Consider the following 21,211-nt stretch of genomic DNA (forward strand, 5'->3'; position numbering starts at 1 on the left):
GCGGGGCCCCGGGTTGAGCAGGCGCGGCGATCCGGGCCGCGATCCTGTAGGTCGCCTCAGCTCGGGGTCCGTCCCGCCAGGCCCCAGCTGCCGAGGGGAGGCGGGGAGGGCGGCGCGGGCCGCGGTGACCAGCGTCCTCCCTCGGTCCCCAGGCTCTGGGGTCCGTCCCGGGGGGACGGCGCCGGGGGAGCAGAGCCGGGGCGCCTGGCCGCCGAGGCCGCTGTCGGAGGGGCACAGAGGGACGCGGCGTGGACGGAGCCCAGGCTGCCGGGCAGAGCGGCCAGCAGGCCTCTCGGGCGCCTTGGGCCGGGCTTGCCTGGAACTGGGCGATCACAGCGAGCGAGCGCGCGGGGAACCTTCCCCAGGGGGAACCTGGCCGAACAAAGGGACGAGGAAGCTTGGGTTGGTTTTCTTTTTCCCCCTGAAGACTGAAGCCGGGGCCCACACACTGAACTACATCCCCATCCCTCCTTTTCTCTTCTCGCTCTTCCTCTCCGGCTTTCCGGAAGGGTCTAGGTTGCCGCCCACCAGACAGGAAGCGCGCAGGGTGCGTGTCCGGCGCGCCGTGCGCACCCAGGGGCGAAGGCACTGAGGGCCCCAGCGCCGCGAGCTCTTCCTTCCCTGCGGCGCTCATCTGCCCGCCCGTCGGCGTCACCGGCCGCCGCTGGCCTGAAGCACCGCGCTCAGCATCTCCCTGCTCGTAACAGTGCCAGGCACTGGTGAGCCGCCTGGCAGAAGCTTCTTGGCCCTTGCTGCCCTCTCTGGACCAATCCCAGAACACAGCGCGCAGGCTGCGTTGGTTGGCATCTGTTGCACGCACTGGCCGGGTCCTCCTGCCCGCTCCTGAGGCCGTGTGCTAGAGTCCTAGTCTGCAGATGCTGAGTCCAGGTCGTGATCTGCGGACGGCGCCCCGGCCCCCAGCGCACTGGCTGTGTGTCCCAGGTCAGATGACGCAACCTCTCAGATCTTCGGTTTCCTCTCCAAACGGGAGTCTGCAGGTCTGTTTTCCAGGGAAACAGATTGTGTGTGCGGTGTAGCTGAAACTGTGCACCAAGTATTTCCTGGCCCCTTCCCGCCCCTGGAGAATCCACGGCTCCATGGCCTGAGGTGAGCTGCGGCCCACAGTGCAAGACAAAACTGCTTATTCCACCATGGGCCCGCTGCCTCGTCCTCTTTCCCGCCGTGACACTCGCGACGGTGCAGCCGAGTGGAGGCAGCCAGCGTGGGTGGCCGAACAGTCCCCAGGAACCGCAGAAGCCGGCGAGGTTCGGTGTTTCTGATAGCATGACTTCCCTATGCAGGGACGTCTTCCGCTCCTGCCGAATAGACACTCCTGCCAGGTGCTGGTACCGACTTAGGACAAAATCCTCTCTGAAGGTAGCTGCTAGGGTGCTTGATTTCAGTTGCAGAGATGGTATGAGACAGGGTTAGTACATGGCCTGAGATGTCCCAGCTTGTCAGCGCTTAAACCCGACCTGTGCAGTTCCAAGGCCCCTGCTTCCTGTCCGCTCAGTGCCAGGCTGCCCTTCCTCCACTGGGCAGGGTAAGGGCCAGGGGTTCCTCTCCAGCCTGAACCCTGTGCGGGACCCCACTTCAGCAAAGTGTAGTCACAGGTCGTGAGTGGTCTGTGCAGAGAGCCACCTGGGATCGCAGTACAATGGTGATGACGTGTGGCCTCAGAAGTGGTAACAGGACGTTCCAAGGGTTGATGTGAGGCCCAAGGGGCCTCCTACGCTCAGCCAACCATAGTTACTGATGTTATACTTAATTTTCCTCTTCCATGGCGCCGCTAGAATTCTGGGCAGTTACAAGCAGGTCATCAGCTGCTTGGTTAGACTCGGATTCCTGGTTTGGTGCTGGATGCAGATGTTGTAACATCTGCACGCAGAACCCCGACCAGCACCCTGCCCAACATCTTGTATTTAGGTAAGGCTCGTCACGCGTGCTGTTTTCCAAGCAAGAGAGAGGGCATGCTTCCTTTCTTGAGAACTCTTTGTTCAGAAAACACTGTGATACCAGTTACCATTTATCTCGTTTATAACGCACAGTGATCCCTCACGTGTCAGGCGGCTCCAGGCTCAAACTTTCTGCTACTTGAACAACAAAGTAAGAGTCTGCTCTGTGTTTGTAACTTTGCTCGATAATCAAATCGAAGCTCTGACCTGAAAAACCCTGTATGGGCTGAGAGTGAGTCTCACGTCGTGTGTCGCTGTACACGGGAAAGGTGATGCTTCAGGCTGGGCCCCGTCTCATCCTGAGGATACACAGTGCTTGCCTCAGCGCGTTCACACATTCGTCACCGGGCCTTTTTTAAATTTTCACTTTATTTGCATAAAATAGCATAGCCACAGCTCCAAAGAAAGTTAGTGACACCAGCAGTAAGCTAAGAGGAAAACAGAATGGCGATAGAGTTAAAGAAAAAAATCGTTGTGAAATTTTTGTTAAAGTCTGGAGAAATGAATTTAGAAGTGTAACTCGGCCTCAGAACCAATTATTTGATTTTCTGTTGTTTCTTACAGGAAAAATATGTTCAGTTCCCGAACTTGTCAGTGTTCGAACACAAATCTGAAACAAATTGAGTTTGACAACCAGGATATCACTGTTTATACTTTATCGATATTGTGTGTATACCACCTCTAATCAGCACAAAACTGCAAGGTGCATGTCAGGGTCCCTGCCCACTGGTAAGAAAACTGAGTCTCAAAAAGGTCAAGTTGCCCATGCAAAAAGAAATAACCCTTGTCTGGATTTGAAACCATGGCTCTGGGTCTAACGCTCTGCTGTAACCTCCCTTCCAAGCTGCCCGACCCCACCGCTCCAGTTAAGTCATGCTCGGTCTTGGTTTGTGCTGTCACCCCTTGCACTCTTGGGATGAGGTTTGGAAAGTGACCTGAAACTGCGACATTCCCACCGTGAGCAGGTTGTCCGGTGGAAAATGTGTGAAGCAAGCACCTGCTCCTCCCCACCCGGAGGAGGCTGAACGCCCACATGCCTGTGTCCAGAGGGAGCTGACAAACACTGCCCCCCTGGACACGTGCCGAAGCCTCCCTCGGACCGACAGGACCGTGGAACAGTGGGCCAGGAGCACAGCAAGCTTTGTCACTGGCAGGCCGGGCGGTTCAGAGAGCAAATGGGCCTCTCCAAGGGACCCCACTGGAAATGGGACTCCAAGTCCCCAGAGATGGCGAGGCCTTAGGTAGAAGAGGCGTGGGCCCCTCCACCACCTCCATGGTACTGCTTTTTGACCAGGACATTGGACTGACACCTAGGAGAGAAATAACCTATGGTGTTAAGTCCATGAATGTCGAGGGTTTATACAGCTAGTGCTGCCCTAACTAATACATACTGTTCATGCTAGGTGTGTGACACGTAAAATACAAGGCAGCACTCAACCGTATAGCACACACCCATAATCCCAGCCCTCAGGAAGCTGAGGCAGGAGGCTCACCCCAAGTTTGAGGCCAGCCTGAGCTATGTAATGAGTACAAGGCCAGCCTGGTCAAACAGGAGTATTCAACAGTGTTAGTGGAACAGGAAGAAATAGATTTACTGGTTCGGCCATGTTATTTACTACATGCCTGGCATAGGGGCTGAGGATGGGCTGAGATGGTACCAGCAAGGCCTCATCTTCTGGAGTTACTGACAGTGAGTTGTAAGCACAGTTTGTGGCCCCTAAGCTTGGGAGAACCTAAGCTATTGCATACGCAATCAATAAAAACTAAAGTTTCCTCCAAAATCAGTGCCAACAACTGTGCTTCCCCAACTAGGTGGCCAGAGGACAGTGACCTGGAACACAGACTCTGTCATGAAAACCAGCTGGTCTCAAATCCTGGCTCCACACCTTTCCAGCGGTGTGTGATCTGGGGCCACTTTCTCTTGGTTTCTCAGTTTTCTCATCTTTAAAATGGGGACATTGAAAATCCCACTGCAAGAAGCTGTTGTTGAGGACCACTACACGTTGGATCTTCAGGGGCCCCAAAGATTCAGACCCTGGTGCAATGCTATGGGGACACAGTGGGGCCTTTGAGAGCTGGGGCCTAGGGGGCATCTGCTGGTCACTGGGTCATTTAAGGAGATCGTGGCCCCAGCTGTACACCTCCCCACACCCCACTATGATGCACCCCTTCACCACAGCCCAAAAGCAGTGGGGCAATATGCCATACACTGAAATGTCCAAAGCTGTGAGCCACGTCAACTTCTCCTTACCAGCTGGTCGTCCCATTAGTGACAAAAGGCGGACAGAGTTGAACCACAAAACCGCAGAGAACAGCAAGAGCTGTGTGGTGGCCCCGGCTGCTGCTGGCTCTCATAGCCTCCACTGCCTTCCACGGTGAGTCTTTGCTCACCAAAGGAGATACACAAGGTCTCTTTGTGGGGGTTGATGAGACAGCAGGACACAAAAGTACAGGAGGAGCACCCCTAATGCAGAAACCCGAAATCCAAAGAATCCAAAATCCGAAACTGTGAGAGCATCCGGTGGGAAACCCCGCACTGGCAACCTTACGCGGGCACAGAATCCTTTGAAACAGTATCTGCCATGACCCCAGGCTGCAGCTGAAGGCAGATCTGAAACAGAAGTGAATTCCGCAGTGCAACGCAGGTCCCCTCCCCAGGACAGCTCGTTATGTGTAAATGCAAATATTCCCAAACCGGAAACATCAGAAATCTGCAGCCCTCTGGGCCCAAGCTTTGCGGATGAGGGATGCTTGGTGTGTGTGTGTGAAATCAGTGGGTCCTACAGGGTTCCGGTGAAATCACCCAGGACCTCCGCCCCCAGTGACGGCGAAGTCGGAGGAAACAGCGTCATCTTGGTACCCACCACGGCATAGCAAGAACCTGCGGGCAGGAGACAGCCTCCATCTCCAAGGGCCCTGTGACATGGACACCCTTGGTTCCTTTGGGGGTGGGAACAAACAGCGGAAGATTCTGTTGTTGAAAAAAGGAACCGAAATGTGATCAATTCCCACAACCCAGGGTCCAGAGGAGAAAACACCCTGAGAAGAGGGACACCCAGAGCCGGAGAGGACGCATGGAGCGTGCAGGATTTGTGGTCACCCAAAGAGCCTTGGGCTCCACTGAGGCCATGTGGAGGGCCCTGGGTGGCTCCCGTATAAAGGTCTCCTCCCTGTATTTACTCCCGGGCTGGGCAGTGCATTCAGTGATGCCAACGAGGGGCTTCCCATGGCCCAGCGTGATTGCAGTTTGGGGAAAAAGAGGGACACGAGTCCCTGGCTTCGCTAGGTTACAGAGAGCGAGCCACGTGCGCATAACGCAGTGCTCGTTAGGCAGCAGGAATGGTACGGCCGGTGAACGGGGTGGTGCATGCCCAAGGCAACCAGGGAGGCGTCCTGTGGGAGGGGTGTGGGGCAGGAACAGTGAGGAAGCCCCTGGCTAGGAGCAGCCGCTATAAGAACAATGCTTTAGTCTGTCTCTGCAGCACCAGCTTCCTCCAGAGACCACCTCGGCTCACCCTAAACACACATCTGACCCTGTGTCCCCTCCTCCAGGACTCTGTGGGTCTCCTGTGGCCCTCGGGACAAAGCTCAAAGTCCTTCTTAGCATGGCATCCAGGGCGGCATGCAGGGAATCCGTCAGGATCCTGGTCTCCCATCCATCTGTCACCAGCCTCTCTGACCCTGCTTTGTTCTCTCTTCTCCTTGGCCTGGGTCTGGTCAGCTGTGTGCCAGCTCCATGACAGCGAGGATTATCTGTCTTGTCCCGGGCCGTACAGTTCCAGAGCCACACCCAGAGCAATGCCTGGCACACAGGAGTCACTCTTCAAAAATGCGCGGAGGCAAGCCACGGGCCCGGGTGGGAGCAGGCACTGCACACGGGCCCCGGCACACAAGAACCCAGCAGGGCTCCTTTCTCTCCCCCTGCCTGGCCCGACCCCAGCAGGACTCTCCTGGGTCCCATCCATGCCACCTCCTCCCCCTGGCACCCTGTGGTCAGGGACACTTCCCCCTGCCTCATGCCACCTGGCCTGGCATGTGCCGGGCCCAGGGCCCGGGACACCTCCTTTCCTGTTCACTCAAGGACGAACTCTGCTCATCTCGGAGACCTGGCAGAAGATGTCACCTCACCTCTGGTCCTGCACGGTACAGAACTGGAGGCTCAGTTCTCTGTCCCCAGAGCACTCAGTGCCTGGGTCTCTTACAGCACTTACCTCACGGTGCGACAGTGACTGTGCTGTGTCCAGTTCCCGTCACCCAGGAGCTCCGGAGCGGCCAGGTCTAGAACAACGCTGTCCAATAGAAGCATTATGTGAGCCACAAACACAATTTTAACTTTCCTGCCAGCTGCACTAAAAAGAAGTAAAAAGAAATAAGAGAAATTAATTTTAATAATATATTTCATTACCAAATATGTCAAAGCAGTGTCAATTCAACACGCAATCAAACAATATCTCAGGGATGAGGTGACTTACATTCTTTTTGTGGGCTAAATCTTCCAAATCCGTTGTCCATTTTGCACTAATATCAATTTGGAGCTAAATTTTAAAGGGCTACACTGAAATGTAACCCTACCAAAACAATAAAGTTGTATTTCACAGAAAGCTTTGTACATAACCTCAGGTTTTTTATTTAAATTTAAATATTAGTTTATTACACAACATTTTTAGCTCTTGAGTTACATAGCCACCTTTCAAGTGCTCAATAGCCTATATAGCTATACCTAAAAGAACAGATCTAAATCTTATTCTTTCTAATAGGACCATAGCTCTGGCTTATAATGGTCACCTTATCAATGATGGATGCATGGATGGATGGATGGATGGATGGATGGATGGTGGATGATGGATGGATGAATGGATGGATGGATGGTGGGTGATGGATGGATGAATGGATGGATGGATGGATCGTGGATAATGGATGGATGGATGATTTGAGTTCTGGGTGTTCCATCCACAAACTCTATGATCCTAGAAAGTGGCTGAACCTCAAATTCTCATCTGGAAAATGGATATAGAAGTAACATTTACCTCCTGGTTTAGTGTGATACAGTTTACAGAGTTCATACTTCCCTGGTAGGACTAATTAAGATAAAGTCTATGAAGCACTTAGCATGGTACCTAAGGTCGTGTACTAAGTACAGACAAAACAGTAGCTTCGATTATTACTGTTTAAAGGGTAATAGTATTATTAGAGTCATTCTATCAGGTATACAACAACCATGTAAAGCGATTACAATTTCCCAAGTAATCTTGTCCCAGACAAACAAAACTAGGTCAGGAAAAAATAGGCTTGGACCTGGATTTCCTCTGTGATTGCTTGTACGTGCACGTGCTGTTTGTATCTGTTGAGCCATGGGAAACAGGCCCTCAGCACCCCGCCACGACCCAGCGTGTCTCAGAGTGAGTCCTGCCTCTGTCATGTTTACCATCACCAGGGACGAAGGTGCTAAAAGCAGGCACAAGAGAGGGACATTCCCGCCGGGTCACTGGTGCAGTGATGCAGGAGCTCTGGCTGGTGTCACAGGCCTGAGATGGCCCAGGGCTGGCAGCTGGGTGCCCGCGGAGCCAGGCTGCCCGCAGACCAGCTGGCCAGAGAGGCTGGCCACCTTCCCAGCAAAGGCGAGCCACTTCATCCTCTGAAGGGCCAGCTGCTCCTCCAGCCTCTTCCCCAGTCTTATCCTTTGGAACCTGAATTACCAAGCACATTTCAAGCTGTCCCCAGGCACCCAGCTGTTCACACATTCATGCAGCATGCACTCATGGTGCGTCAAAGGTGCTGTGGGCCTCGGGCCAGCTGGGGGTGAAACAGCCACAGAAGGTGGTCTTCGGCCTCACTGAGACCCTAACACCTCCGTCTGAACCGCACTCTGCAGTTTACAAAATACTTCACCACGCATAGTCTCTTCATCTTCAGAATGAGATTTCACTTGGGGTTGGATTTTTTACACTGTTCATTTTTCATAAGATGAGTTAAGAGACTCTTGCAATTTGCAAATGACAAGCTGGGGCTAGGCGTGGAGTGCACTCTTGTCATTCTTGCACTCAGGAGGCTGAGGCAGGAGGATTGCTGGGAGTTTGAGGAGAGCCAGGGCTACACAGTGACTTCAAGCTCAGCCTGGACTACATAGCAAAACCTTGTCTCAAAAAAATAATAAATAAAACGAGATCAAATGAGGAGCTAGGACTCAAAGTCAGGTATGTTAGCTAAGTGCGGCTCATATCCAAACATCACATCTCACAGTCACTACAGAAAAGTCACCCCAAAATCACCTCATCAGAAGAAAAAGGTGATTGGATTGTATGCATAATAGCTCTAAAAAGAACTAGGTTATACATGGTTTGTGAAGAAGGATACAAGAAATAAAGACAGGGAGGACTTCCAGGAAAAGGTAGAGTGGCGAACCGCAGAGAAACATCCTCTCTGAGATTTGCTGTCCAGATGCTGGAATACAGCAATGTGAGGAAGAGAAGGAGGGCAGTGGGTCCTGGGACGAAGCAAGGATCTAAAGCAAGAATTGAAGCCCACAGGAAGAGCAAAGAGAGACTTGAACAAAGAAGAAGGAGGTAGCAAGTGGCACTTTCTCCCTGAACCCCGACTCACTGCATGAGGGAGCAGCTCAAACCTGCAGACACAGTGACTACTGGTGACCCCAGATGCTTCCATGGAGAAACACACCAGTGAGCCAGAGCAGTGGACATAGTGGATGGCACATATCCCCCAAGAAAGCGCTTGGCCAGCAGCCCTCTTGGAGAGAAGGCAACTGAGCTCGGAACTCAGAGCTGCTGCAGACTGACTTCATCTAGCAGCTCCCAGTGTCAGGGTCAGGTGGAACAGAGTTCAAGTTGGCAGGAAGTCAAGGAGCAGAGATGAAGCTGGCAGGGAGCCAAGTTTAAGCCGTAGGAGGGACACAGAATGTTGTAGGCTGAACAAAGAGAGTTCCAGCCTCACCGCCTGAAACCAGCCTGAACTTCAACGGAACTAAATGTGTGGGCTTGCTGGGATCATCCACTACCCTGCCATAAATCCATGGCTATCTTGCTGGGATTAACCAACGTGGATCTGGGCTCTGTCTATCCACTTTCTGTACCAATGACAGCAGAGACACCAGAAGTGAAAATGTTTTTTCTTCATCATTTTTCTCTTTTCTTAGTTTTTGTTTTCTTTTTTATTTGTTCATTCTTGTTTTTACATGAGCGTACATGTTGTTTCTAGTTTTCCTGCTGTTGTTCTGTTCTGTTCTGGTTTTTATTTCTTCCTTCTCTCTTTCCCTCCTGCCCTCTTCACCAGTTTCCCAAAATTCACATAATCTCCTTTTGTTCCCAGCTTTGCTTCTGATCTCTTCCTCTTCTTCTATTTTTCTATTATTCCCTCTAGCCCCTTTTAAATTTTCTCCCTAGAGGGTAAAATTGCCATTTTGAGGCATATATACTACATACAATTTTCTGGTTTGTTTTAGATTTTGTTATATAACCACAAATGTAGTTCATACGGTTAAAAGTGGAAAATTAATGGTTATTACAATTTGCCATTTTCTAGGTTGTGTTTGGTGCTACTGTTATTGCTGATTGTACTACTTTCAAGGTGACATAAGTGTTATAATCAGTTACTCTTCCTGGTATACCAAGATTGAGATTGCCCAACGATCATAAACAATACTACTATATGGGCAAGTGTCAAAGAACCAGAGGCTAAGTCAAATAGGTAGCAATTTCTCATCCCAAATAAATTGAAGAGGTAAGATCTTGCAACAGACTCAAAATGAAAAGCCAGCTGCACCTTGAAGACATCTCTGAGAAGTAATCATTTCCTAAAAGTTCTGAATACTAATAATAAAGCTACATGCCATAAGCAATTTACAAGCATCAACCCAGAAATTAAACTTTAAAAAAATAGAAAATGAGAAGACATTTAAGCAAGATGCAATCCCAGACTTCCAGTTCATCAAAGGCAGACCCAGAAGGCAATGAGTTGGGACAGTTTGAAAGCCACCCACCTAGACACTCTGAAGTAGTAACAGCAGGAGTAACAAAGCAGAGGAGTGAGTCTTTAGAAAAAAATCAGATCAGAAATAAACACTCAGATAACTACAGAGATGGTGACCATAACAAAACACATGGTTAGTGACTCTAGAACAGGTACGGATTTTTAAAAAATAGAGAAACTTAGGAAAATGATGGAAACCATGAATGCCCAACATGGGAAAGAAATGAAATCTATGAAACAGAATCAAATAGATATTCATGAAATTTAAATTTCCATTGAAAGTATACACAGCAGAATGAGCCAATGTGAAGACAAAATATCAGATATTGAAGACAGGATTGTGCTTAGCAATCATAAAAAGAAAGATTTCTTAAAAATAGCAATGGACCATGAAAAATCAATCCAACAGCTGCTAGACCATGCAAAAAAAGAAGAGCAACATAAAATTGATCAGAGTTGATCACTAAAAAACAAAAGATAATGCAAAAAAGATTTAAAAAGGCAAACCTGTTCATAGAAGTAATGGCAGCAAATTTCCAAGCATGGAGAAAGAATTTGACCTCCAGACATGTGAGGCATATAGAACTCTAATTAGTCATGATGGAAAAAACTACATTATGGCATGTAATAGTCAAGATTCCAGAAATTCAAAACAATAACAGAATATTAAAAACTATTAGAAAAAAGAAACAAATCACCTATAAAGGAAAGCCTATCAGAATCACAGCAGACTTCTCAACACAAACCCTCAAGTCTAAGAGAACTTGGAGTGAAGTATTTCAAGGCCTAAAAGAAAACAACCTTCAACCCAGACTGATGAAAGCTACAAAACTATCTTTCAAAGTTGAACACCTGAAGAAACTGATGATGATCAAACCAGCACTCCAATATGTTTTGAAGGACATTCTATGAAGAGATAATGAGGACTACAACTTCATGAACCTCAATAGAATTAATCTACCAGGCAAGGCAAGAAATTCAACAGCAGGAAGAAAAAAGGGAGCCATCCAGAGAAAAGTAACATGACCAAGATAAGTTAATACATGTCAGTTATAACCATAAATGTAAATGGTCTAAAATCACCAAACAAAAGAGATAGGCTGGCAGAATAGAATAAGAAGCAAGATCTAACAATACACTACATATAAAAACACATTTAATTCCAAAAGAAATTCATAAACTAAAAGTCAAAGGATGAAAAACAATACTCCATGTGATAGGAACCTGGAAAAAAGCAGGGGTATCTATTTTGTTTGCAGACAAAGTGGATTCTAGCTAGCCAAGACTGATTAAGAGAGACAAAGAAAGTCACTATATCCTTATAAAGGGAATAATCCAAGAAGAAGAGAAAACAATCATATGTATCTATCTGCACCAAATACCAGCACACCTAAGTATATAAAACTAATTTTAGCAGGCATGAAAAATCACATAAGCACTAATGCAATTGTAATGGGGGACCTCAATAGGCCATTGTCACCAACTAGACAAAACACCAACAATGAAATACCAGAAATGAACCAAACTTTTGAACAAATGGATTTAGTAGATGTCTACAGAGTGTTCTACCCTACAGCAAAATACATAGTCTTCTCAGTTGCACATGGGACATTCTCCAAAATAGACCACATATTAGCTCATAGAACATGTTTAAGTAAATGGAAAGGAGTTGAAATTATCCCATGCATATTATTAGACCATACTACAATGATATTATAAATCAATGGCAAAAGAAACCATGAAAATTTCATAAACATGTAGAAGTTAAATAACACCCTCCTAAACAACCAGTGGGTCACAGATGAAATTAAAGAAGAAATTAGATAGTTCTAACAATTAAACAATAATGATGATACTACATACCAGAACTTATGGGGTACAATGAAAGCTGTCCTATGAGGGAAATTTATAGTGATAAATTCTCATATCAGAAAAACAGAGAAAACTCAAATAAACAACATAATATTGAGCCTCAACCTTCTAGAAAAAGAAGAGCAAGTGAAGCCTAAAGCATGTAAAGGTCAGAGCAGAAATTAAAGCAATGGAGACTAACAAAAAAATACAAAGAATCAATAAATCAAAGAAAAGGTTCTTTGAAAGATTAAATAAAGTTGACAAACCCTTAGCCAATTTCATCAAAACAAGGAATGAAAAGACTTAAGTCCATGCAATTGGGAATGAAAAGGGTAAAATCACAACAGATCCTGGGGAAATTCAGATGCTCAATACCCACCTCAAGAACCTGTATTTTAATAAGATGGAAAATATAGAAGAAATGGACAGATTCCTAGACATACATGAATTGCCAAAACTAAATCAAGAAGATATAAAAATTCTAAATAAACTAATATTAATCAATGAAATTGAAGATGTAATTTAAAACTTAGCAACAAAGAGAAGCCCAGGCCCTGATGGATTCACTGCTGAAATCCACAAGAAATTTAGAGAAGACCTAATGCCACTATTTCTGAAACTCGTTTAATGAAATTGAAAAGTAAGCAATACTCCTAAATCATTCTTGGAAGCAAGCATTACCTTGATACCAAAACCAAACAAGAATCCAACCAAAAAAGAGAACTACAGACCAATCTCCCCAATGAACATAAATGCAAAAATCCTCAATAAATTACTGGCAAGCAGAATGCAGCAAATAATCAAGAAGATTATACACCATGACCAAGTGGGATTCATTCCAGGGATGCAGAGATGGTTCAACATATGCAAATCAATGAATGTAATACACCATATTAACAGAGCCAAGGACAAAAACCACATGATCAACTTAATAGATGCAGAAAAAGCATTTGACAAAGTCTAACACCCATTCATGATAAGAAAACATACAGAAGATGATCTTTATTTCAATCTGATAAAAACCATCTATGACAAACCAATAGCCAACATTATACTAAATGGTCAAAACCTGTAAATTTTCACTCTAAAATCAGAAACAAGACAAGGATGTCCACTACCACCACTCTTATTCAATATGTTCTACAAACATTAGCCAGAGCAATTAGACAAGAGAAAGAAATAAAAGGAATAAGGATAAGAAAGAAGTTAAATTATTATTATTTGCAAATGACATGATACTCTACATAGAAGACCCCAAGGACTCCACCAAAAGACTTCCAGATTTAATAATCAAATTCAGTGGAGTAACTGCATATAAAGTCAACACTTGAAAATCAATAGAATTCCTGCACATAAATAATAAACTCACTGAGAGAGAAATTAGAGAAATCACACCTTTCACAATAGCATCCCCCAGAAATGGAATGCCTAAGAATCAATCTAATGGAAGTAAAAGATCTTTACATTGAAAACTATAGTATTCTGAAAAAGAAAATTGAAGAGGATATCAGAAAATGGAAAAATACCCCTTGTTCTTGTGTAGGAAGAACCAATATAGTGAAAATGGCCACACTTCCAAAATTGTTACACAGATTTAATGTAATCCAAATCAAAATACCAATAGCAAATCTCACAGAATTACAGAAAACAATTCTAAAATTCATTTGGAACCAGAAGAGATCTAGAATAGCAAAGGCAGTTCTGGGCAACAAAGGCAAGGTAGGAGGCGCCACAATCCCTGACTTGAAATTATACTACAAAGCTACTGTGATAAAAGCAGCACAGTGCCAGCAAGAGACAGATCTGAGGAACAATGAAACAGATTAGAAGATACAGAAACAACTCCAAACACGCTCAGCCACCTTGTCGTTGACAAAGGAGCCAAACACCTACGCTGGAAGAAAGACAGCCTCTTTAATAAATAGTGCTGGGAAAACTGGCTTTGCACATGCTGAAGATTAAAACTAGACCCATATCTTTCACCATGCATGAAACTAAAATAGAAATAACCAAAGATCTAAATACTAAAACAGAGACACTAAATCTGCTGGAAAATGGAATAGGTAGAACTCTTGAAGACATTTGTGTAGGCAAAGACTTTATGAGCAAAAGCCTGATTGCACAGAAAATATCACAAAGAATCAACAGCTGGGATCTCCCCTTATTAAAAAGCTTTTGCACAGCAAGAGAAACCAGCATCAGAGTAAAGAAACAACTCAGTGTCAGAAAAAATTTCTTCCAGCTGTTCCTCAGACAAAGGACTGACATCTAGAATATATAAAAAAAACTCAAAAAGTCAAACCCTACAAATTTAAATACCCAAGCCAAAAATAGGCATCTGAAATGAATAGATACTTCTCAGATGAAGAAGTAGAAATAGCAAATAAATATATTTAAAAATGCTCAACATCACTGGTCATTTGAGAGATACAAGTTAAAACAACACTGAGATTCCATCTCACTCCAGAAAGAGTGGCTGTCATCAAGAAATCAACCAATAACAAATACTGGTGGGGTTGTGGGGAAAAGGAACCCTCATCCACTGTTGGTGGGAGTGTAGACTGCTGCAGCCACTGTGGAAATTAGTGTTGAGATTCCTCAAAAAACTGGACTAGGGTTTCCATTCGACCCAGCTGTTCCCCTTCTGGGCATGTTCTGGAAAGAATTAAAAGCATCATATCACAGTGACTATGCACACCTATGTTTACAGCAGCACAGTTTATAATATCTAAATCTTGGAAACAGCCCAGTGCCGATCAACCAGTGAATGGATAAAGAAGATGTGGTTTCTTTTATACAATGGAGCACTTACTACTCTGCCGTAAAGAGAGATAAGCTTGAGACATTTCTAGGTAAATGGATGCACCTTGAGACCGCATATGCTTAAGTGAAATAAATTGGACACACATGTGTAAATACCACACTGTTTCTCTGGTGTGAGAAACTGAAAGTGTAAATAAGAACCAAAATGTATAATAAATATTGGGAAATGGGAAAAAATGTTCAAATGAGAAGGGGAACTGGGGGGTGGGTGAGAAAAGAAGGGAGGGGAATGGGAAAAAAGAAGAAGCAAGAAAATCATGTCCAGGTACAAATTCCCTATAATGAATGGATCGTGTATATCTAAAATGCACCGATAGAAAATAAAGAAGTAAAGCTAGGAAACCAAAAAATAGAAATTTTAACACTGTGCTTTAAACAACAACAACAGCAGCGCACCTTCAGGACCGCGTCCCCCTGGCCACGCTGCCTCCCCAAAGAGGGTTGGAAAGGTCCACTCACCCTGCAGGTAGGCCATGCTCTGGCCCGTCAAGGGAATCTGCATTTTTCTTCCCCAACCGCAGCAACACCCGTGGGCAGTGGGTCTGTAAACTCCACATGCGCACACAGTTTGCACCCTAACCCAGCCGCCCAGCACCGGGAGATGAACAGTAGGAGTATGCACTGGCACTGCCACCCTCAGAGACAGCCCAAGGCTGCAGAAACCCCCAAGCCTAGGCCTAATGCACCTTCCTCCTGAACGCCTGCCCTCTAGTCTCTGTGTGTGAGCACTTCTTCAGTTCTGCCTAAGAAACATCTATTTATTTATGTATTGGTACTGGGGATTGAATGGCAGGATCTTCCCACTCAGCTAAATTCTCAGCCAGCCAGCTACCTATCTATCTATCTATCTATTTGAGACAGGGTCTCACTAAATCACAAAGTTGCCCAGGCAGAACTCAAACTTGCAATCCTCCTGCCTCAGCCTCCCGGAGTGCTGGGATCACAAGTGTCCACCACCAAGCCTGGCTTCTGATAAACCTTTTGATGCCTCTCTCTAAGGGGCCCTGCAATTCTTTCCTGTGACCTAAGTCAGCAAACCTACAACCTACCCCACGGGTGAGGTGAGTGTAGGGCCCCTTGTCCTCTTTGGGGGGGTCTCCCAGGGCCTTGTCTAGTGACAGTGAGAAAGACTGGCTTCCTCCAGGACAGACAGGGTCTCCATGAAGGGAGGACCTCACTGAATCTCTCTGTCCTAGCACCCCCAAGGGGGTGGGGCACTCTCTCTCTGGGGTCCCTGCAGCATCTGAGCTCAGAGCGACCACCCACCTTCACAGGCTGGGGACAGCCACGGGTGACACCTGAGGCTCCCCCACCAAGGCACCCCTTCTGGCGTCTCTACCTTTAAACCCCAAGTTCTCCTCTGGGAGGAAAACACAGGTGGGAAAACATCTCCCTACAGCACCACCAAGGGGTCAAGTCTGCCTCTAAACACTGCACCAAGGCAGAGCTGGGTCACCTGGTGCCAGGCACAGAATGTTCAGTGATCGAAGCCCGCTAAGTGGGGAGGAGTGAAGATTCGGGGACCCAGGGGGCGTGGCTATCCTCAGGGCGGGACAAGGCGGGCAGTGGGAGTGCTATTACACCGCAGTTTGTGGTGGTTCACACCTGTAACCCCAGCACTCAGGAGGCTGAGGCAGGAGATCGCCACTAGTTCATGGCCGGCCTGGGGTACATAGTAAGACCTTGTCTCAAAAAGAAAAAAACTCAAAACCAAAAGAAAGAGTAGCAATTTGGCAGAAATTCAAGCTCTTAGGGCTGGACATGGCCCAGGGGCCTCGTGCTCTTACACTGTTATGGAAGGGTGGTTATGCGTTCCTCTATCTCATTTATTCCCTATACATCAAAGCCAGGACTATTACTGCTCCCTGGTTGTAGAGATAACGGTAGAGCAGGGGTCAGCACACAACCGCTTATTTTTGTGTTTATATTCTGCTAAGAATGATGCTTCCACTTTTAAATATAGTAGCTGAAAACATCAAATAAGAATACTATTTCACGGTGTTCACTATTTCACTCGCCCTTCACCTCTGCACATCTGTGCCGGCCTCCTGGCCCCCAGAGTGGAACTGCGTGATTTCCACAGACTGTGCGTGTGGCCGCCTAAACCTACAGTGTTTACTGCCGGGCCCGTCACAGAAAGAATGACCAGCTCCTAGGACAGAAGTTCAAAAAGCCTGAGGAGGCAGGGAGAAGGGATGTGATGGAAAGAGAGCAAACTACGAAGCAAGCTGACTGCACCTGTCCCTCTCTGCGACCCATGAGACCAGGGAAGTGCTAGAGCCACCCGCCCGCCAGTGACGGACTGGTTAGATGAGGGCCGCGTGAGGGTCTCCAAATCCCAACACCTTCAATGTATCCAGAGGGGACAGGGCCTGTCCACAGAGGCCTCGGCAGGGACCCGTGGAGTGTGGGCTGAAGGCCCCAGCAGCGCTCACCAGAGCAGCGGGCCATGGCACGCGTTGTCTTACTTCATCTTTTTTGTCTTAATCTTCTCAATATCACCGAGGCAGCCACTATCATTAGCCCATTGTACCTCTGAGGAAACCAAAGCCCAGAAAGGTTAAATCACACACCCCGGACATGCAGGGAAAAATGGCCAAGTCCTACCTGACTCCAGCGTAAAACCTCCCAGCCAGCCTCACACAGCGCCGCTCGCTCGTGCCGGGGGCTCCCAGCCAGGGGCTCCCAGCCAGGGCTCACAGAGCCCGCGGAGGCTGCGCTATGCTGTCCGTCTCCCAAGCACGGACCCACGGACCCTCTAAACGGCTGTGGTGGGACATTCATCTCCCGACCCTTTCCCTTCTCCTTTGCTCCACTCCTGCCCGCCCAGGGCAGCCCACGATGCAGAGGCCTCCCTGCCCTCCCGACACCCAGGTAGCCAGTCACTGTCCCGCATGGCAGGGGGTTCTCAAAGAGGCGAGCTTGGCTTTTGAGCCATGCCTGTAAAGGGAATGCCGCCGCCTCCACTTCACCCTCCCTCTTCTTGCTCCCTGGAAGGGAACCTGGGGCGACCCACAGTGAACCGTGTGCAGGAGGAGAAACCCCGGGGAGAGTGGATGTTGAGACCGACTCCAGGTCAGCCCTGCCCCTCCCCACGCTCCACCTCTTATCACAGGACCGTGGCACGCTCTGAGCCCACAGCATCGGAAGTCTCTGCTAACAAGTGAGGCTCTGCTCTATGACGCTCTGCGCTAAAGGTGGAGGTGACAACCCAAGTTGCAGCCGTGCTCCTGGTCAACTCCCTGGACCGAGCCTGTGCTCCTGCCTTGACCCAGTGGTCCGGGGGAGCCCGACCAATCCCAGTTGCTCAACCCTGCAGCCAGTGCTTGGGTCCAAATGCAGATCCCAGAGTCCCCGGCAGCATGAGTCCGACCCAGCCCAAATAAGGGAAGCAACCAGTCGACACACTCGGTCAAGGGAGCTAAGCAGATGGCTACAGTGTCAACCACTGGGTCTCAGAGTCATTTGTTCCGAAGCAAAAGCTAACCAATACAGTTGCAGCCCAGCTTCCCACCGGGAGGATGATGAGGGCAGCAGTGACCTCAGACAGATGTGCCAGAGAGTACAGAAGTGAGGCTGCCCTCCTCAGGGAAGTCCAGGAGACCACCCTGCCTCTCCCTCCTGGTCACACTCCTCAGCCTAGTCTCACACCCACTGGCAAAATGAGGAAGGGTGGCCACTGGCCCTGACACTGTGAAATAAGTCACACAGGCAAACAGGCCTCTCCTTTCAGGGCTCAAGGATGCTGACACGTGAGCTCTCTGGCCTGAGATAAATCTGCTCTACCCAGAAGCGCCTATTGTGTGTCCTGGGATTAGCACATTTCAAAGAAATGCTCCAGAAGAAAGCAGAGTTCCAGGAAGGCATTTATCAAAGTGGGGGGAAGCCATCTCCTTGGATCTCGGAAGGAGCACTTGTCTGGTTTGTCACTGTTGTTTGTCTCTGTGATTTTTTTGGTTTTGGTTTTGTTTTTTTTTTCTGGCATCAGGAATTGAACTCACAACCTTGCGCTTTCCAGGCAGGCACTGCACCACTGAGCTAAATCCCCAGCCCCTGTCTCTGTGATTTTTGATTACGTCTTTTGCTTCATAATTTAGAATCAGCCTTCTGAGAAGGAGTGAGAACCTGGCTTCTCCATCCCAGAGCTGACGGACCTCCCCAGGGAAGGAATGCGTCTTTATTCACCTCTTCGTTCCCTGCTGTATTTGTAGATCTCTAGGCAGTGGCCTCAAGGTGCATCTCTCTGGTGTAACTAGGGGACCCCTCTGTCATGTATCCCCGAGAGCAACTCTGGGGAGCTGGCCTGGCCAGGCCTTGGAGCTCAGCTAATAGGAAGACACAGGCCCTCCTCCTGAGAGACCAGCAAGGGGAAGGCATACCCTCATAGCCGGCACGGTTTTGCTGCTTAGGTTGGTGGGTTGTTTCATCTTGTTTTAAGCCTCCCGATCCTGAGAGCCTGGCACCATGCCAGGCCGGGGAAGAAAAAGGGTTTAATAAATAGGATCCACTTTCAGAAAGGTAATGGCAAGCATTGCCAATAACATTGTTATTATGACTTCCTTGGCTTTGTTTTTGCTTTTCCGTGATTAAAATATGTGTAACATGAAACTGACCGTCTCAGCCATTAAGTTCAATGCGGTGACAAAGTACCTGCGATCATCCACGTACAAGGAAGAATGGTTTCTTTTGGCTCGTGGCTTCAGGGACACTTGGTAACCAAGACGCAGGAAGGGGAAATGGGAGGACCAGGCCCCAACATCCCCTTCCCAGGTACACCCCCAGGGCCTGGCCTCCTCTCCTAGATGCCTCCTCCTAAGGGTTCTACGACCTCCTAACAGTGCCATGGGCACCATGGTGACCCAGCCTTTGGGGGAGGCAGGACCCACAACATCTGAACTATTTTCTTTTTTGTTTTTGTTTTTGTTTTTTTTTCCGGTACCGGGAATCGAACTCATGACCTTGTGCTTGCCAGGCAGGCGCTGTGCCACTGAACTAAATCCCCAGCCCCTAGTCTGAACTATTTTCAAGTGTGCAGTTCCAGGCCAGCGAGTTCGTTCATACTGTTGTGCAACCCTCAGTACCACTCAGCCCCAGGACATCACCCCCACCCTCCCCAAGGAAACGCCCTGTCCCCTGAGCCCCTGGCACCCCGCCCCACTTCCTGTCTCCATGGACTTCTCTACTCGAGGCATTTCACACAGCTGGAGTCACACAATACTCGTGCATCTGTATCTGGCGTGTTTCACCAGCATAGCATCTCCCAGTTTGGTCCCTGTTACAGCACCTGTCCGAACATCCTTCCTTTTAGAGATGCAGTGCATAATGCTCCAGTGTAGGTGTGCACCCCGTTGTGCTTATCCATGCGTCTTTGGAAAGTGGGATTGGACCCTTGGACCCCAGGGCTGCTCCTCTCTTTCAGCTCTGATGAATAATGCTACTATGAATGGGTGTGCAGATATTTCCTCAGGTTCCTGCCCTTGTTCCTCGGGACACGCGTATCCCCAGAGGTTGAACTGCCGGGTCCCATGGCACCTCTCTCTGTCACCGTGTGAGGCCCTGCTGTAGTTTCCAGAGTGGCCGTGCCATCTTCCTTTCCCACGAGCAGTGCGCACGGCTCCGGGCTCTCCGCATCTTCACCGGTGCTCATGCTCTGTGATGATTTTATAAGTTGGTCATCGTCTTCCTCAGGGGCATGAGGTGGTGGCTCCTTGTGGCTTTGGTTTTATTTCCCAGGTGGTTAATGACGTGGGGCATATTTTCATGTGCTCATTGGCCATCTCCATATCTTCTTTGAAGAAATATCTCTTCACACCTAGCAACTCCGAAGATGTGTTATTCACATACCCATGCTAAAGCAGCTGAAGGGTGACATTCTCATTTCACAGGTGAGGAACTGAGGCTCTCTGGCAACTCATCCCAGGCACACTCAGGAAGGGGCAGGGACCATCTCTCCTGCAGCGTGAGGAGCCCCGTGACAGGGGAGCCAGGAGGGGAGACTGAGCTCACTGCCGACCGAAGGACAGGTCTTTGTGTCCCCTTTCCTCCTCCCCTCCGCTGCTCTTCTTCCTGGGCGTGGGCTAAGGAAATGCCTCCTCCCTGCCTGCCAGATTCTTAGCGCCTGGGTGAATCCTGCTCTCCTGGGAGTTTCACTGTCAAGGGCTGACCTGGAAGAGAAAGCCCCCAGAAACACCCTGCGGAGGGTCACCCGGGTCAGGTGGGGCGTGTGGCCCAGGAAGTATCACCTGCTTCTCACTGGTTGTGAATAAGATGAATTGTTGACGTGGCTGTGGACTCAAGGCTGGGCCAGTAGTGTTCTGTACAGCATCCACGCATTCACTTCTCCCAACCATTCGTCCTGTGCAACACGAACAGACTGAGCTTTGGACAGGAAAAGAAGCCATGCAAAGTCAGAGCTGCACGGTGGCCCAGCCGGCACTGCACGCTCGCCGCTGCCTGTGCCCTTCTGCTAGGGTTATAGACAGACACACAGCCAGGAAGGTCAGTGATAGATGACAGCCAGGGAGATAGAGAGATAGAGAGCTGATAGATAGATGATAGATAGATAGATAGATAGATAGATAGATAGATAGATAGAT

The 21,211-nt window shown here is 48.3% G+C and overlaps 1 protein-coding gene across 2 annotated transcripts; it reads left to right on the forward strand.

The window, feature by feature from the left end:
- Nucleotides 1-847: 847 nt before the first annotated feature.
- Nucleotides 848-6,545, forward strand: LOC102019464. 2 transcript variants are annotated; one of them, XM_013519025.1, is made up of 2 exons: nucleotides 848-1,926; nucleotides 2,520-6,545. In XM_013519025.1, the coding sequence occupies exon 2, from the start codon at nucleotides 5,295-5,297 to the stop codon at nucleotides 6,285-6,287; it is 993 nt and encodes a 330-aa protein (XP_013374479.1). In that variant the 5' UTR covers nucleotides 848-1,926; nucleotides 2,520-5,294; the 3' UTR covers nucleotides 6,288-6,545. The 2 variants fall into 2 exon arrangements, with proteins under 2 accessions (XP_013374479.1, XP_005374670.1); XM_005374613.2 differs by having other exon boundaries at nucleotides 848-1,377.
- The last annotated feature ends 14,666 nt before the right edge of the window (nucleotides 6,546-21,211 follow it).

The sequence above is a fragment of the Chinchilla lanigera genome, unplaced genomic scaffold (assembly GCF_000276665.1).
Source record: "Chinchilla lanigera isolate Chin_1 unplaced genomic scaffold, ChiLan1.0 scaffold00004, whole genome shotgun sequence".
In the NCBI taxonomy this organism is placed as follows: Eukaryota; Metazoa; Chordata; class Mammalia; order Rodentia; family Chinchillidae; genus Chinchilla; species Chinchilla lanigera.